The sequence below is a fragment of the Heptranchias perlo genome, chromosome 25, assembly GCF_035084215.1.
Source record: "Heptranchias perlo isolate sHepPer1 chromosome 25, sHepPer1.hap1, whole genome shotgun sequence".
Classification (NCBI taxonomy): Eukaryota; Metazoa; Chordata; class Chondrichthyes; order Hexanchiformes; family Hexanchidae; genus Heptranchias; species Heptranchias perlo.
Genome location: NC_090349.1, coordinates 47,131,150 through 47,146,087, shown reverse-complemented (window position 1 = coordinate 47,146,087; position 14,938 = coordinate 47,131,150). Strand labels below are relative to the sequence as shown.

General features: G+C 53.8%; 1 protein-coding gene across 1 annotated transcript in view; it reads left to right on the top strand.

Annotated features, from left to right (window-relative positions):
- The window catches only part of ccdc92 (coiled-coil domain containing 92), a 54,090-nt gene that overhangs the window by 19,873 nt on the left and 19,279 nt on the right, over positions 1–14,938 (top strand). The window contains exon 2 of the mRNA XM_068006242.1: positions 173–318. Coding sequence (XP_067862343.1) covers positions 189–318 — 130 coding nt within the window. The 5' untranslated portion in view covers positions 173–188. The remainder of the gene's footprint in view (positions 1–172; positions 319–14,938) is intronic.

Genomic DNA, 14,938 nt, shown 5'->3' with positions numbered 1-14,938 from the left:
TAGAACGTTTGATAAATGTTTAAAAAGGTAGAAGTTATTCACCGATAAGCTGGTTCTGCCGCCCAGTCCCTCGATGTGGGACATTGTAATATCCAGAGTTACTGAGGACGCAGCGTGTGGTACACAGTGACAGCGCTGAGGCACCTTACTGATGAACTCTTTCCTCTTTTAGGTCACCGAATTGAACGATGGCAATGTCGAACCTGGAGATGCAGCTACACAGTGCCCAGAAGAACCTGCTGTTCTTACAGCAGGAACACGCCAGCACACTGCGGGGGCTGCACACCGAGATACGTAAACTACAACAACACTGCTCGGGTACGTCTGTCACCAGTCCTTTCACAGCAGTCCGAGCCCATTCATGGACCTCCTGAACCCAACTCGATTGTCTCACCAATGAAACTAGTACAACCCACGCAAACCTAAACTAAGCAAAGTCCTGGCCCAAACTCATTCTTAGTAAAACCCCCAGTATAAGGTCTATTTTCAAACCTTTTCTGCATCCACAAGAAACAGTGAGAGTTTGCAAAAGCTTTGTGACTTTGTAGCTGATGTTGGAATTTGTCTGGTGCTTAATCTGTTTTTGCTTGAAATGTACAAATGTATAGATTCTACTCGACCAACGCACCAAATCAGCCTTCACTGACACAACCTGGGAATGGGTTCCCAGGAGCCCTTCCACTCCAGCATTCACTTAATCCCTGCTTCACTCACTAAATACCTGGCAGGCCTCGCCTGTGGAATTGTAACTCTATTAAATATCAGCTCTGGCGTATCGTCTATATAATGTTCAGAAAACATAAGGGGGGAAAGTTCCTTTTAGAAACTGATTGTCATTTTCCCTGATGCATGAACAGGAAAAGCACTGAGTGTATATTGAGTGCAGGGGTTTGTGTGTCACTCCCATCCGTGATCAGTGCATGGAAATTATCCCCAAACATTGTTTCCTTCAAGTTTGAGGGAGTAATCTGGTGGGTCTGTGTATTGAGGGAGTGATCTGGTGGGTCTGTGTATTGAGGGAGTGATCTGTTGGGTCTGTGGATTGAGGGAGTGATCTGGTGGTGGGTCTGTGTATTGAGGGAGTGATCTGGTGGTGGGTCTGTGTATTGAGGGAGTGATCTGGTGGTGGGTCTGTGTATTGAGGGAGTGATCTGGTGGTGGGTCTGTGTATTTAGGGAGTGATCTGGGGTGGGTCTGTGTATTTATGGAGTGATCTGGAGGTGGGTCTGTGTATTGAGGGAGTGATCTGGAGGTGGGTCTGTGTATTGAGGGAGTGATCTGGCGAGCCTGTGTATCGAGGGAGTGATCTGGTGATGGGTCTGTGTATTGAGGGAGTGATCTGGTGGTGGGTCTGTGTATTGGGGGAGTGATCTGGTGGTGGGTCTGTGTATACTGGAGTGATCTGGTGGTGGGTCTGTGTATGGAGGGAGTGATCTGGTGGTGGGTCTGTGTATGGAGGGAGTGATCTGGAGGTGGGTCTGTGTATTGAGGGAGTGATCTGGCGAGCCTGTGTATCGAGGGAGTGATCTGGAGGTGGGTGTTTCTATTCGGAGTCATAGAGTTATACAGCACGGATAGAGGCCCTTCGGCCCATCGTGTCCGCGCCGGCCATCAGCCCTGTCTACTCTAATCCCATATTCCAGCATTTGGTCCGTAGCCTTGTATGCTATGGCATTTCAAGTGCTCATCCAAATGCTTCTTGAATGTTGAGGGTTCCTGCCTCCACAACCCTTTCAGACAGTGAGTTCCAGACTCCAACCACCCTCTGGGTGAAAAAGTTCTTTCTCAAATCCCCTCTAAACCTCCCGCCTTTTACCTTGAATCTATGCCCCCTTGTTATAGAACCCTCAACGAAGGGAAAAGTGATCTTGTGGGTCTGTGTATTGAGGGAGTGATCTGGTGGTGGGTCTGTGTATGGAGGTAGTGATCTGGTGGTGGGTCCGTGTATTGAGGGAGTGATCTGGTGGTGGGTCTGTGTCTTGAGGGAGTGATGTGGAGGTGGGTCTTTCTATTCAGGGAGTGATCTGGTGGTGGGTCTGTGTATGGAGGGAGTGATCTGGTGGTGGGTCTGTGTATGGAGGGAGTGATCTGGAGGTGGGTCTGTGTATTGAGGGAGTGATCTGGCGAGCCTGTGTATCGAGGGAGTGATCTGGAGGTGGGTGTTTCTATTCGGAGTCATAGAGTCATAGAGTTATACAGCACGGATAGAGGCCCTTCGGCCCATCGTGTCCGCGCCGGCCATCAGCCCTGTCTACTCTAATCCCATATTCCAGCATTTGGTCCGTAGCCTTGTATGCTATGGCATTTCAAGTGCTCATCCAAATGCTTCTTGAATGTTGAGGGTTCCTGCCTCCACAACCCTTTCAGACAGTGAGTTCCAGACTCCAACCACCCTCTGGGTGAAAAAGTTCTTTCTCAAATCCCCTCTAAACCTCCCGCCTTTTACCTTGAATCTATGCCCCCTTGTTATAGAACCCTCAACGAAGGGAAAAGTGATCTTGTGGGTCTGTGTATTGAGGGAGTGATCTGGTGGTGGGTCTGTGTATGGAGGTAGTGATCTGGTGGTGGGTCCGTGTATTGAGGGAGTGATCTGGTGGTGGGTCTGTGTCTTGAGGGAGTGATGTGGAGGTGGGTCTTTCTATTCAGGGAGTGATCTGGTGGGTCTGTGTATTGAGGGAGTGATCTGGTGGGTCTGTGTATGGAGGTAGTGATCTGGTGGTGGGTCTGTGTATTGAGGGAGTGATCTGGTGGTGGGTCTGTGTATGGAGGGAGTGATCTGGTGGTGGGTCTGTGTATGGAGGGAGAGATCTGGTGGTGGGTCTGTGTATTGCGGGAGTGATCTGGAGGTGGGTCTGTGTATTGAGGGAGTGATGTGGGTCTGTGTATTGGGGGAGTGATGTGGTGGGTCTGTGTATTGGGGAGTGATCTGGTGGTGGGACTGTGTATTGGGGAGAGATGTGGTGGGTCTGTGTATCGAGGGAGTGATCTGGTGGTGGGTCTGTGTATCGAGGGAGTGATCTGGTGGTGGGTCTGTGTATCGTGGGAGTGATCTGGTGGTGGGTCTGTATCGAGGGAGTGATCTGGTGGTGGGTCTGTGTATCGAGGGAGTGATCTGGTGGTGGGTCTGTGTATCGAGGGAGTGATCTGGTGGTGGGTCTGTGTATCGAGGGAGTGATCTGGTGGTGGGTCTGTGTATCGTGGGAGTGATCTGGTGGTGGGTCTGTATCGAGGGAGTGATCTGGTGGTGGGTCTGTGTATCGAGGGAGTGATCTGGTGGTGGGTCTGTGTATCGGGGCAGTGATCTGGTGGTGGGTCTGTATCGAGTGAGTGATCTGGTGGTGGGTCTGTGTATCGGGGGAGTGATCTGGTGGTGGGTCTGTATCGGGGGAGTGATCTGGTGGTGGGTCTGTATCGGGGGAGTGATCTGGTGGTGGGTCTGTGTATCGGGGGAGTGATCTGGTGGTGGGTCTGTGTATCGGGGGAGTGATCTGGTGGTGGGTCTGTGTATCGGGGGAGTGATCTGGTGGTGGGTCTGTGTATCGGAGTGATCTGGTGGTGGGTCTGTGTATCGGGGGAGTGATCTGGTGGTGGGTCTGTGTATTGGGGGAGTGATCTGGTGGTGGGTCTGTGTATTGGGGTAGTGATCTGGTGGTGGGTCTGTGTATTGGGGGAGTGATCTGGTGGTGGGTCTGTGTATCCTGGGAGTGATCTGGTGGTGGGTCTGTTTATGGAGGGAGTGAACTGGTGGTGGGTCTGTTTATGGAGGGAGTGATCTGGTGGTGGGTCTGTGTATTGCGGGAGTGATCTGGAGGTGGGTCTGTGTATTGAGGGAGTGATGTGGGTCTGTGTATTGGGGGAGTGATCTGGTGGTGGGTCTGTGTATTGGGGGAGTGATCTGGTGGTGGGTCTGTGTATGGAGGGAGTGATCTGGAGGTGGGTCTGTGTATTGAGGGAGTGATCTGGAGGTGGGTGTTTCTATTTGGAGTGATCTTGTGGGTCTGCGTATTGAGAGAGTGATCTGGTGGTGGGTCTGTATGGAGGTAGTGATCTGGTGGTGGGTCCGTGTATTGAGGGAGTGATCTGGTGGTGGGTCTGTGTATTGAGGGAGTGATGTGGGTCTGTGTATTGGGGGAGTGATCTGGTGGTGGGTCTGTGTATGGAGGGAGTGATCTGGAGGTGGTTCTGTGTATTGAGGGAGTGATGTGGGTCTGTGTATTGGGGGAGTGATGTGCTGGGTCTGTGTATTGGAGTGATCTGGTGGTGGGTCTGTGTATTGGGGGAGTGATCTGGTGGGTCTGTGTATCGAAGGAGTGATCTGGTGGTGGGTCTGTGTATCGAGGGAGTGATCTGGTGGTGGGTCTCTGTATCCTGGGAGTGATCTGGTGGTGGGTCTGTGTATCCTGGGAGTGATCTGGTGGTGGGTCTGTTTATGGAGGGAGTGATCTGGTGGTGGGTCTGTTTATGGAGGGAGTGATCTGGTGGTGGGTCTGTGTATTGCGGGAGTGATCTGGAGGTGGGTCTGTGTATTGAGGGAGTGATGTGGGTCTGTGTATTGGGGGAGTGATCTGGTGGTGGGTCTGTGTATACTGGAGTGATCTGGTAGTGGGTCTGTGTATGGAGGGAGTGATCTGGAGGTGGGTGTTTCTATTTGGAGTGATCTTGTGGGTCTGCGTATTGAGAGAGTGATCTGGTGGTGGGTCTGTGTAGGGAGGTAGTGATCTGGTGGTGGGTCCGTGTATTGAGGGAGTGATCTGGTGGTGGGTCTGTGTATTGAGGGAGTGATGTGGGTCTGTGTATTGGGGGAGTGATCTGGTGGTGGGTCTGTGTATTGAAGGAGTGATGTGGTGGGTCTGTGTATGGAGGTAGTGGGTCTGTGTATTGAGGGAGTGATCTGGTGGTGGGTCTGTGTATGGAGGGAGTGATGTGGTTCTGTGTATTGGGGGAGTGATGTGCTGGGTCTGTGTATTGGGGGAGTGATCTGGTGGGTCTGTGTATCGAAGGAGTGATCTGGTGATGGGTCTGTGTATCGAGGGAGTGATCTGGTGGTGGGTCTGTGTATTGAGGGAGTGATCTGGGGTGGGTCTGTGTATTTATGGAGTGATCTGGAGGTGGGTCTGTGTATTGAGGGAGTGATCTGGAGGTGGGTCTGTGTATTGAGGGAGTGATCTGGCGAGCCTGTGTATCGAGGGAGTGATCTGGTGATGGGTCTGTGTATTGAGGGAGTGATCTGGTGGTGGGTCTGTGTATTGGGGGAGTGATCTGGTGGTGGGTCTGTGTATACTGGAGTGATCTGGTGGTGGGTCTGTGTATGGAGGGAGTGATCTGGTGGTGGGTCTGTGTATGGAGGGAGTGATCTGGGGGTGGGTCTGTGTATTGAGGGAGTGATCTGGCGAGCCTGTGTATCGAGGGAGTGATCTGGAGGTGGGTGTTTCTATTCGGAGTCATAGAGTCATAGAGTTATACAGCACGGATAGAGGCCCTTCGGCCCATCGTGTCCGCGCCGGCCATCAGCCCTGTCTACTCTAATCCCATATTCCAGCATTTGGTCCGTAGCCTTGTATGCTATGGCATTTCAAGTGCTCATCCAAATGCTTCTTGAATGTTGAGGGTTCCTGCCTCCACAACCCTTTCAGACAGTGAGTTCCAGACTCCAACCACCCTCTGGGTGAAAAAGTTCTTTCTCAAATCCCCTCTAAACCTCCCGCCTTTTACCTTGAATCTATGCCCCCTTGTTATAGAACCCTCAACGAAGGGAAAAGTGATCTTGTCGGTCTGTGTATTGAGGGAGTGATCTGGTGGTGGGTCTGTGTATGGAGGTAGTGATCTGGTGGTGGGTCCGTGTATTGAGGGAGTGATCTGGTGGTGGGTCTGTGTCTTGAGGGAGTGATGTGGAGGTGGGTCTTTCTATTCAGGGAGTGATCTGGTGGGTCTGTGTATTGAGGGAGTGATCTGGTGGGTCTGTGTATGGAGGTAGTGATCTGGTGGTGGGTCTGTGTATTGAGGGAGTGATCTGGTGGTGGGTCTGTGTATGGAGGGAGTGATCTGGTGGTGGGTCTGTGTATGGAGGGAGAGATCTGGTGGTGGGTCTGTGTATTGCGGGAGTGATCTGGAGGTGGGTCTGTGTATTGAGGGAGTGATGTGGGTCTGTGTATTGGGGGAGTGATGTGGTGGGTCTGTGTATTGGGGAGTGATCTGGTGGTGGGACTGTGTATTGGGGAGAGATGTGGTGGGTCTGTGTATCGAGGGAGTGATCTGGTGGTGGGTCTGTGTATCGAGGGAGTGATCTGGTGGTGGGTCTGTGTATCGTGGGAGTGATCTGGTGGTGGGTCTGTATCGAGGGAGTGATCTGGTGGTGGGTCTGTGTATCGAGGGAGTGATCTGGTGGTGGGTCTGTGTATCGAGGGAGTGATCTGGTGGTGGGTCTGTGTATCGAGGGAGTGATCTGGTGGTGGGTCTGTGTATCGTGGGAGTGATCTGGTGGTGGGTCTGTATCGAGGGAGTGATCTGGTGGTGGGTCTGTGTATCGAGGGAGTGATCTGGTGGTGGGTCTGTGTATCGGGGCAGTGATCTGGTGGTGGGTCTGTATCGAGTGAGTGATCTGGTGGTGGGTCTGTGTATCGGGGGAGTGATCTGGTGGTGGGTCTGTATCGGGGGAGTGATCTGGTGGTGGGTCTGTATCGGGGGAGTGATCTGGTGGTGGGTCTGTGTATCGGGGGAGTGATCTGGTGGTGGGTCTGTGTATCGGGGGAGTGATCTGGTGGTGGGTCTGTGTATCGGGGGAGTGATCTGGTGGTGGGTCTGTGTATCGGAGTGATCTGGTGGTGGGTCTGTGTATCGGGGGAGTGATCTGGTGGTGGGTCTGTGTATTGGGGGAGTGATCTGGTGGTGGGTCTGTGTATTGGGGTAGTGATCTGGTGGTGGGTCTGTGTATTGGGGGAGTGATCTGGTGGTGGGTCTGTGTATCCTGGGAGTGATCTGGTGGTGGGTCTGTTTATGGAGGGAGTGAACTGGTGGTGGGTCTGTTTATGGAGGGAGTGATCTGGAGGTGGGTCTGTGTATTGAGGGAGTGATGTGGGTCTGTGTATTGGGGGAGTGATCTGGTGGTGGGTCTGTGTATTGGGGGAGTGATCTGGTGGTGGGTCTGTGTATGGAGGGAGTGATCTGGAGGTGGGTCTGTGTATTGAGGGAGTGATCTGGAGGTGGGTGTTTCTATTTGGAGTGATCTTGTGGGTCTGCGTATTGAGAGAGTGATCTGGTGGTGGGTCTGTATGGAGGTAGTGATCTGGTGGTGGGTCCGTGTATTGAGGGAGTGATCTGGTGGTGGGTCTGTGTATTGAGGGAGTGATGTGGGTCTGTGTATTGGGGGAGTGATCTGGTGGTGGGTCTGTGTATGGAGGGAGTGATCTGGAGGTGGTTCTGTGTATTGAGGGAGTGATGTGGGTCTGTGTATTGGGGGAGTGATGTGCTGGGTCTGTGTATTGGAGTGATCTGGTGGTGGGTCTGTGTATTGGGGGAGTGATCTGGTGGGTCTGTGTATCGAAGGAGTGATCTGGTGGTGGGTCTGTGTATCGAGGGAGTGATCTGGTGGTGGGTCTCTGTATCCTGGGAGTGATCTGGTGGTGGGTCTGTGTATCCTGGGAGTGATCTGGTGGTGGGTCTGTTTATGGAGGGAGTGATCTGGTGGTGGGTCTGTTTATGGAGGGAGTGATCTGGTGGTGGGTCTGTGTATTGCGGGAGTGATCTGGAGGTGGGTCTGTGTATTGAGGGAGTGATGTGGGTCTGTGTATTGGGGGAGTGATCTGGTGGTGGGTCTGTGTATACTGGAGTGATCTGGTAGTGGGTCTGTGTATGGAGGGAGTGATCTGGAGGTGGGTGTTTCTATTTGGAGTGATCTTGTGGGTCTGCGTATTGAGAGAGTGATCTGGTGGTGGGTCTGTGTATGGAGGTAGTGATCTGGTGGTGGGTCCGTGTATTGAGGGAGTGATCTGGTGGTGGGTCTGTGTATTGAGGGAGTGATGTGGGTCTGTGTATTGGGGGAGTGATCTGGTGGTGGGTCTGTGTATGGAAGGAGTGATGTGGTGGGTCTCTGTATGGAGGTAGTGGGTCTGTGTATTGAGGGAGTGATCTGGTGGTGGGTCTGTGTATGGAGGGAGTGATGTGGTTCTGTGTATTGGGGGAGTGATGTGCTGGGTCTGTGTATTGGGGGAGTGATCTGGTGGGTCTGTGTATCGAAGGAGTGATCTGGTGATGGGTCTGTGTATCGAGGGAGTGATCTGGTGGTGGGTCTGTGTATTGAGGGAGTGATCTGGTGGTGGGTCTGTGTATCGGGGAGTGATCTGGTGGGTCTGTGTATCGAGGGAGTGATCTGGTGGTGGGTCTGTGTATCGAGGGAGTGATCTGGTGGTGGGTCTGTGTATTGGGGGAGTGATCTGGTAGTCGGTCTGTGTATGGAGGGAGTGATCTGGTGGTCGGTCTGTGTATGGAGGGAGTGATGTGGTTCTGTGTATTGGGGGAGTGATGTGCTGGGTCTGTGTATTGGGGGAGTGATCTGGTGGGTCTGTGTATCGAAGGAGTGATCTGGTGATCGGTCTGTGTATCGAGGGAGTGATCTGGTGGTGGGTCTGTGTATTGAGGGAGTGATCTGGTGGTGGGTCTGTGTATCGGGGAGTGATCTGGTGGGTCTGTGTATCGAGGGAGTGATCTGGTGGTGGGTCTGTGTATCGAGGGAGTGATCTGGTGGTGGGTCTGTGTATTGGGGGAGTGATCTGGTAGTCGGTCTGTGTATGGAGGGAGTGATCTGGTGGTCGGTCTGTGTATGGAGGGAGTGATCTGGTGGTGGGTCTGTGTATTGTGGGAGTGATCTGGAGCTGGGTCTGTGTATTGAGGGAGTGATGTGGGTTTGTGTATTGGGGGAGTGATCTGGTGGTGGGTCTGTGTATTGGGGGAGTGATCTGGTGGTGGGTCTGTGTATCGAGGGAGTGATCTGGTGGTGGGTCTGTGTATCGAGGGAGTGATCTGGTGGTGGGTCTGTGTATCGGGGGAGTGATCTGGTGGTGGGTCTGTGTATCGGGGGAGTGATGTAGTGGGTCTGTGTATTGGAGGAGTGATCTGGTGGTGGGTCTGTGTATTGGGGGAGTGATCTGGGGGTGGGTCTGTGTATTTATGGAGTGATCTGGAGGTGGGTCTGTGTATTGGTGGAGTTATCTGGCGAGCCTGTGTATCGAGGGAGTGATCTGGTGATGGGTCTGTGTATTGGGGGAGTGATCTGGTGGTGGGTCTGTGTATACTGGAGTGATCTGGTGGTGGGTCTGTGTATGGAGGGAGTGATCTGGAGGTGGGTGTTTCTATTCTGAGTGATCTTGTGGGTCTGTGTATTGAGGGAGTGATCTGGAGGTGGGTCGTTCTATTCAGGGAGTGATCTGGTGGGTCTGTGTATGGAAGTAGTGATCTGGTGGTGGGTCTGTGTATGGTGGGAGTGATCTGGTGGTGGGTCTGTGTATGGTGGGAGTGATCTGGTGGTGGGTCTGTGTATGGAGGGAGTGATCTGGTGGTGGGTCTGTGTATTGGGGGAGTGATCTGGAGGTGGGTCTGTGTATTGAGGGAGTGATGTGGTGGGTCTGTGTATTGAGGGAGTGATGTGGGTCTGTGTATGGAGGGAGTGATCTGGTGGTGGGTCTGTGTATTGAGGGAGTGATGTGGTGGTTCTGTGTATTGAGGGAGTGATGTGGGTCTGTGTATTGGGGGAGTGATCTGGTGGTGGGTCTGTGTATTGAGGGAGTGATGTGGTGGGTCTGTGTATTGAGGGAGTGATGTGGGTCTGTGTATGGAGGGAGTGATCTGGTGGTGGGTCTGTGTATTGGGGGAGTGATCTGGAGGTGGGTCTGTGTATTGAGGGAGTGATGTGGGTCTGTGTATTGAGGGAGTGATGTGGGTCTGTGTATCGGGGGAGTGATCTGGTGGTGGGTCTGTGTATCGGGGGAGTGATCTGGTGGTGGGTCTGTGTATCGGGGGAGTGATCTGGTGGTGGGTCTGTGTATCGGGGGAGTGATCTGGTGGTGGGTCTGTGTATCGGGGGAGTGATCTGGTGGTGGGTCTGTGTATCGGGGGAGTGATCTGGTGGTGGGTCTGTGCATCGGGGGAGTGATCTGGTGGTGGGTCTGTATCGGGGGAATGATCTGGTGGTGGGTCTGTGTATCGGGGGAGTGATCTGGTGGTGGGTCTGTGTATCGGGGGAGTTATCTGGTGGTGGGTCTGTGTATTGGGGGAGTGATGTGGTGGATCTTTGTATTGAGGGAGTGATGTGGGTCTGTATTGGGGGAGTGATGTGGGTCTGTGTATCGGGGGAGTGATCTGGTGGTGGGTCTGTGTATCGGGGGAGTGATCTGGTGGTGGGTCTGTGTATCGGGGGAGTGATCTGGTGGTGGGTCTGTGTATCGGGGGAGTGATCTGGTGGTGGGTCTGTGTATCGGGGGAGTGATCTGGTGGTGGGTCTGTATCGGGGGAGTGATCTGGTGGTGGGTCTGTGTATCGGGGGAGTGATCTGGTGGTGGGTCTGTGTATCGGGGGAGTGATCTGGTGGTGGGTCTGTATCGGGGGAGTGATCTGGTGGTGGGTCTGTGTATCGGGGGAGTTATCTGGTGGTGGGTCTGTGTATTGGGGGAGTGATGTGGTGGATCTTTGTATTGAGGGAGTGATGTGGGTCTGTATTGGGGGAGTGATGTGGGTCTGTGTATCGGGGGAGTGATCTGGTGGTGGGTCTGTGTATCGGGGGAGTGATCTGGTGGTGGGTCTGTGTATCGGTGGAGTGATCTGGTGGTGGGTCTGTGTATTGGGGGAGTGATCTGGTGGTGTGTCTGTGTTGGGGGAGTGATCTGGTGGTGGGTCTGTGTATGAAGGGAGTGATCTTGTGGGTCTGTGTATTGAGGGAGTGATCTGGTGGTGGGTCTGTGTATGGAGGGAGTGATCTTGTGGGTCTGTGTATTGAGGGAGTGATCTGGTGGTGGGTCTGTGTATGGAGGTAGTGATCTGGTGGTGGGTCCGTGTATTGAGGGAGTGATCTGGTGGTGGGTCTGTGTATGGAGGGAGTGATCTGGAGGTGGGTCTGTGTATTGAGGGAGTGATGTGGGTCTGTGCATTGGGGGAGTGATCTGGTGGTGGGTCTGTGTATGGAGGGAGTGATCTGGAGGTGGGTCTGTGTATTGAGGGAGTGATGTGGGTCTGTGCATTGGGGGAGTGATCTGGTGGTGGGTCTGTGTATGGAGGGAGTGATCTGGAGGTGGGTCTGTGTATTGAGGGAGTGATGTGGGTCTGTGCATTGGGGGAGTGATCTGGTGGTGGGTCTGTGTATCGGGGGAGTGATGTGGTGGGTCTGTGTATCGGGGGAGTGATCTGGTGGTGGGTCTGTGTATGGAGGGAGTGATCTTGTGGGTCTGTGTATTGAGGGAGTGATCTGGTGGTGGGTCTGTATATCGGGGGAGTGATCTGGTGGTGGGTCCGTGTATTGAGGGAGTGATCTGGTGGTGGGTCTGTGTATGGAGGGAGTGATCTTGTGGGTCTGTGTATTGAGGGAGTGATCTGGTGGTGGGTCTGTGTATGGAGGTAGTGATCTGGTGGTGGGTCCGTGTATTGAGGGAGTGATCTGGTGGTGGGTCTGTGTATGGAGGGAGTGATCTGGAGGTGGGTCTGTGTATTGAGGGAGTGATGTGGGTCTGTGCATTGGGGGAGTGATCTGGTGGTGGGTCTGTGTATGGAGGGAGTGATCTGGAGGTGGGTCTGTGTATTGAGGGAGTGATGTGGGTCTGTGCATTGGGGGAGTGATCTGGTGGTGGGTCTGTGTATGGAGGGAGTGATCTGGAGGTGGGTCTGTGTATTGAGGGAGTGATGTGGGTCTGTGCATTGGGGGAGTGATCTGGTGGTGGGTCTGTGTATCGGGGGAGTGATGTGGTGGTGGGTCTGTGTATGGAGGTAGTGAGTCTGTGTATTGGGGGAGTGATCTGGTGGTGGGTCTGTGTATCGGGGGAGTGATGTGGTGGGTCTGTGTATCGGGGGAGTGATCTGGTGGTGGGTCTGTGTATGGAGGGAGTGATCTTGTGGGTCTGTGTATTGAGGGAGTGATCTGGTGGTGGGTCTGTATATCGGGGGAGTGATCTGGTGGTGGGTCCGTGTATTGAGGGAGTGATCTGGTGGTGGGTCTGTGTATTGAGGGAGTGATGTGGGTCTGTGTATTGGGGGAGTAATCTGGTGGTGGGTCCGTGTATTGAAGGAGTGATGTGGTGGGTCTGTGTATGGAGGTAGTGAGTCTGTGTATTGGGGGAGTGATCTGGTGGTGGGTCTGTGTATCGGGGGAGTGATCTGGTGGTGGGTCTGTGTATCGAGGGAGTGATCTGGTGGTGGGTCTGTGTATCGAGGGAGTGATCTGGTGGTGGGTCTGTGTATCGTGGGAGTGATCTGGTGGTGGGTCTGTATCGAGGGAGTGATCTGGTGGTGGGTCTGTGTATCGAGGGAGTGATCTGGTGGTGGGTCTGTGTATCGGGGCAGTGATCTGGTGGTGGGTCTGTATCGAGGGAGTGATCTGGTGGTGGGTCTGTGTATCGGGGGAGTGATCTGGTGGTGGGTCTGTATCGGGGGAGTGATCTGGTGGTGGGTCTGTGTATCGGGGGAGTGATCTGGTGGTGGGTCTGTGTATCGGGGGAGTGATCTGGTGGTGGGTCTGTGTATCGGGGGAGTGATCTGGTGGTGGGTCTGTGTATGGAAGTAGTGATCTGGTGGTGGGTCTGTGTATGGTGGGAGTGATCTGGTGGTGGGTCTGTGTATGGTGGGAGTGATCTGGTGGTGGGTCTGTGTATGGAGGGAGTGATCTGGTGGTGGGTCTGTGTATTGGGGGAGTGATCTGGAGGTGGGTCTGTGTATTGAGGGAGTGATGTGGGTCTGTGTATTGGGGGAGTGATCAGGTGGTGGGTCTGTGTATTGAGGGAGTGATGTGGGTCTGTGTATGGAGGGAGTGATCTGGTGGTGGGTCTGTGTATTGGGGGAGTGATCTGGAGGTGGGTCTGTGTATTGAGGGAGTGATGAGGGTCTGTGTATCGGGGGAGTGATCTGGTGGTGGGTCTGTGTATCGGGGGAGTGATCTGGTGGTGGGTCTGTGTATTGAGGGAGTGATGTGGGTCTGTGTATGGAGGGAGTGATCTGGTGGTGGGTCTGTGTATTGGGGGAGTGATCTGGAGGTGGGTCTGTGTATTGAGGGAGTGATGAGGGTCTGTGTATCGGGGGAGTGATCTGGTGGTGGGTCTGTGTATTGGGGGAGTGATCTGGGGGTGGGTCTGTGTATTGGGGGAGTGATCTGGGGTTGGGTCTGTGTATTTATGGAGTGATCTGGAGGTGGGTCTGTGTATTGAGGGAGTTATCTGGCGAGCCTGTGTATCGAGGGAGTGATCTGGTGGTGGGTCTGTGTATCGAGGGAGTGACCTGGTGGTGGGTCTGTGTATCGGGGGAGTGATCTGGTGGTGGGTCTGTGTATCGGGGGAGTGATGAAGTGGGTCTGTGTATTGGAGGAGTGATCTGGTGGTGGGTCTGTGTATTGGGGGAGTGATCTGGGGGTGGGTCTGTGTATTTATGGAGTGATCTGGAGGTGGGTCTGTGTATTGAGGGAGTTATCTGGCGAGCCTGTGTATCGAGGGAGTGATCTGGTGATGGGTCTGTGTATTGGGGGAGTGATCTGGTGGTGGGTCTGTGTATACTGGAGTGATCTGGTGGTGGGTCTGTGTATGGAGGGAGTGATCTGGAGGTGGGTGTTTCTATTCTGAGTGATCTTGTGGGTCTGTGTATTGAGGGAGTGATCTGGAGGTGGGTCGTTCTATTCAGGGAGTGATCTGGTGGGTCTGTATATTGAGGGAGTGATCTGGTGGGTCTGTGTATGGAAGTAGTGATCTGGTGGTGGGTCTGTGTATGGTGGGAGTGATCTGGTGGTGGGTCTGTGTATGGTGGGAGTGATCTGGTGGTGGGTCTGTGTATGGAGGGAGTGATCTGGTGGTGGGTCTGTGTATTGGGGGAGTGATCTGGAGGTGGGTCTGTGTATTGAGGGAGTGATGTGGGTCTGTGTATTGGGGGAGTGATCAGGTGGTGGGTCTGTGTATTGAGGGAGTGATGTGGGTCTGTGTATGGAGGGAGTGATCTGGTGGTGGGTCTGTGTATTGGGGGAGTGATCTGGAGGTGGGTCTGTGTATTGAGGGAGTGATGAGGGTCTGTGTATCGGGGGAGTGATCTGGTGGTGGGTCTGTGTATCGGGGGAGTGATCTGGTGGTGGGTCTGTGTATCGGGGGAGTGATCTGGTGGTGGGTCTGTGTATCGGGGGAGTGATCTGGTGGTGGGTCTGTGTATCGGGGGAGTGATCTGGTGGTGGGTCTGTGTATCGGGGGAGTGATCTGGTGGTGGGTCTGTGTATCGGGGGAGTGATCTGATGGTGGGTCTGTGTATCGGGGGAGTGATCTGGTGGTGGGTCTGTGTATCGGGGGAGTGATCTGGTGGTGGGTCTGTGTATCGGGGGAGTGATCTGGTGGTGGGTCTGTGTATCGGGGGAGTGATCTGGTGGTGGGTCTGTGTATCGGGCGAGTGATCTGGTGGTGGGTCTGTGTATCGGGGGAGTGATCTGGTGGTGGGTCAGTGTATCGGGGGAGTGATCTGGTGGTGGGTCTGTATCGAGGGAGTGATCTGGTGGTGGGTCTGTGTATCGGGGGAGTTATCTGGTGGTGGGTCTGTGTATTGAAGGAGTGATGTGGGTCTGTGTATTGGGGGAGTGATGTGGTGGTGGATCTTTGTATTGAGGGAGTGATGTGGGTCTGTATTGGGGGAGTGATGTGGGTCTGTGTATTGGGGGAGTGATCTGGTGGTGGGTCTGTGTATTGGGGGAGTGATCTGGTGGTGGGTCTGTGTATGGAGGGAG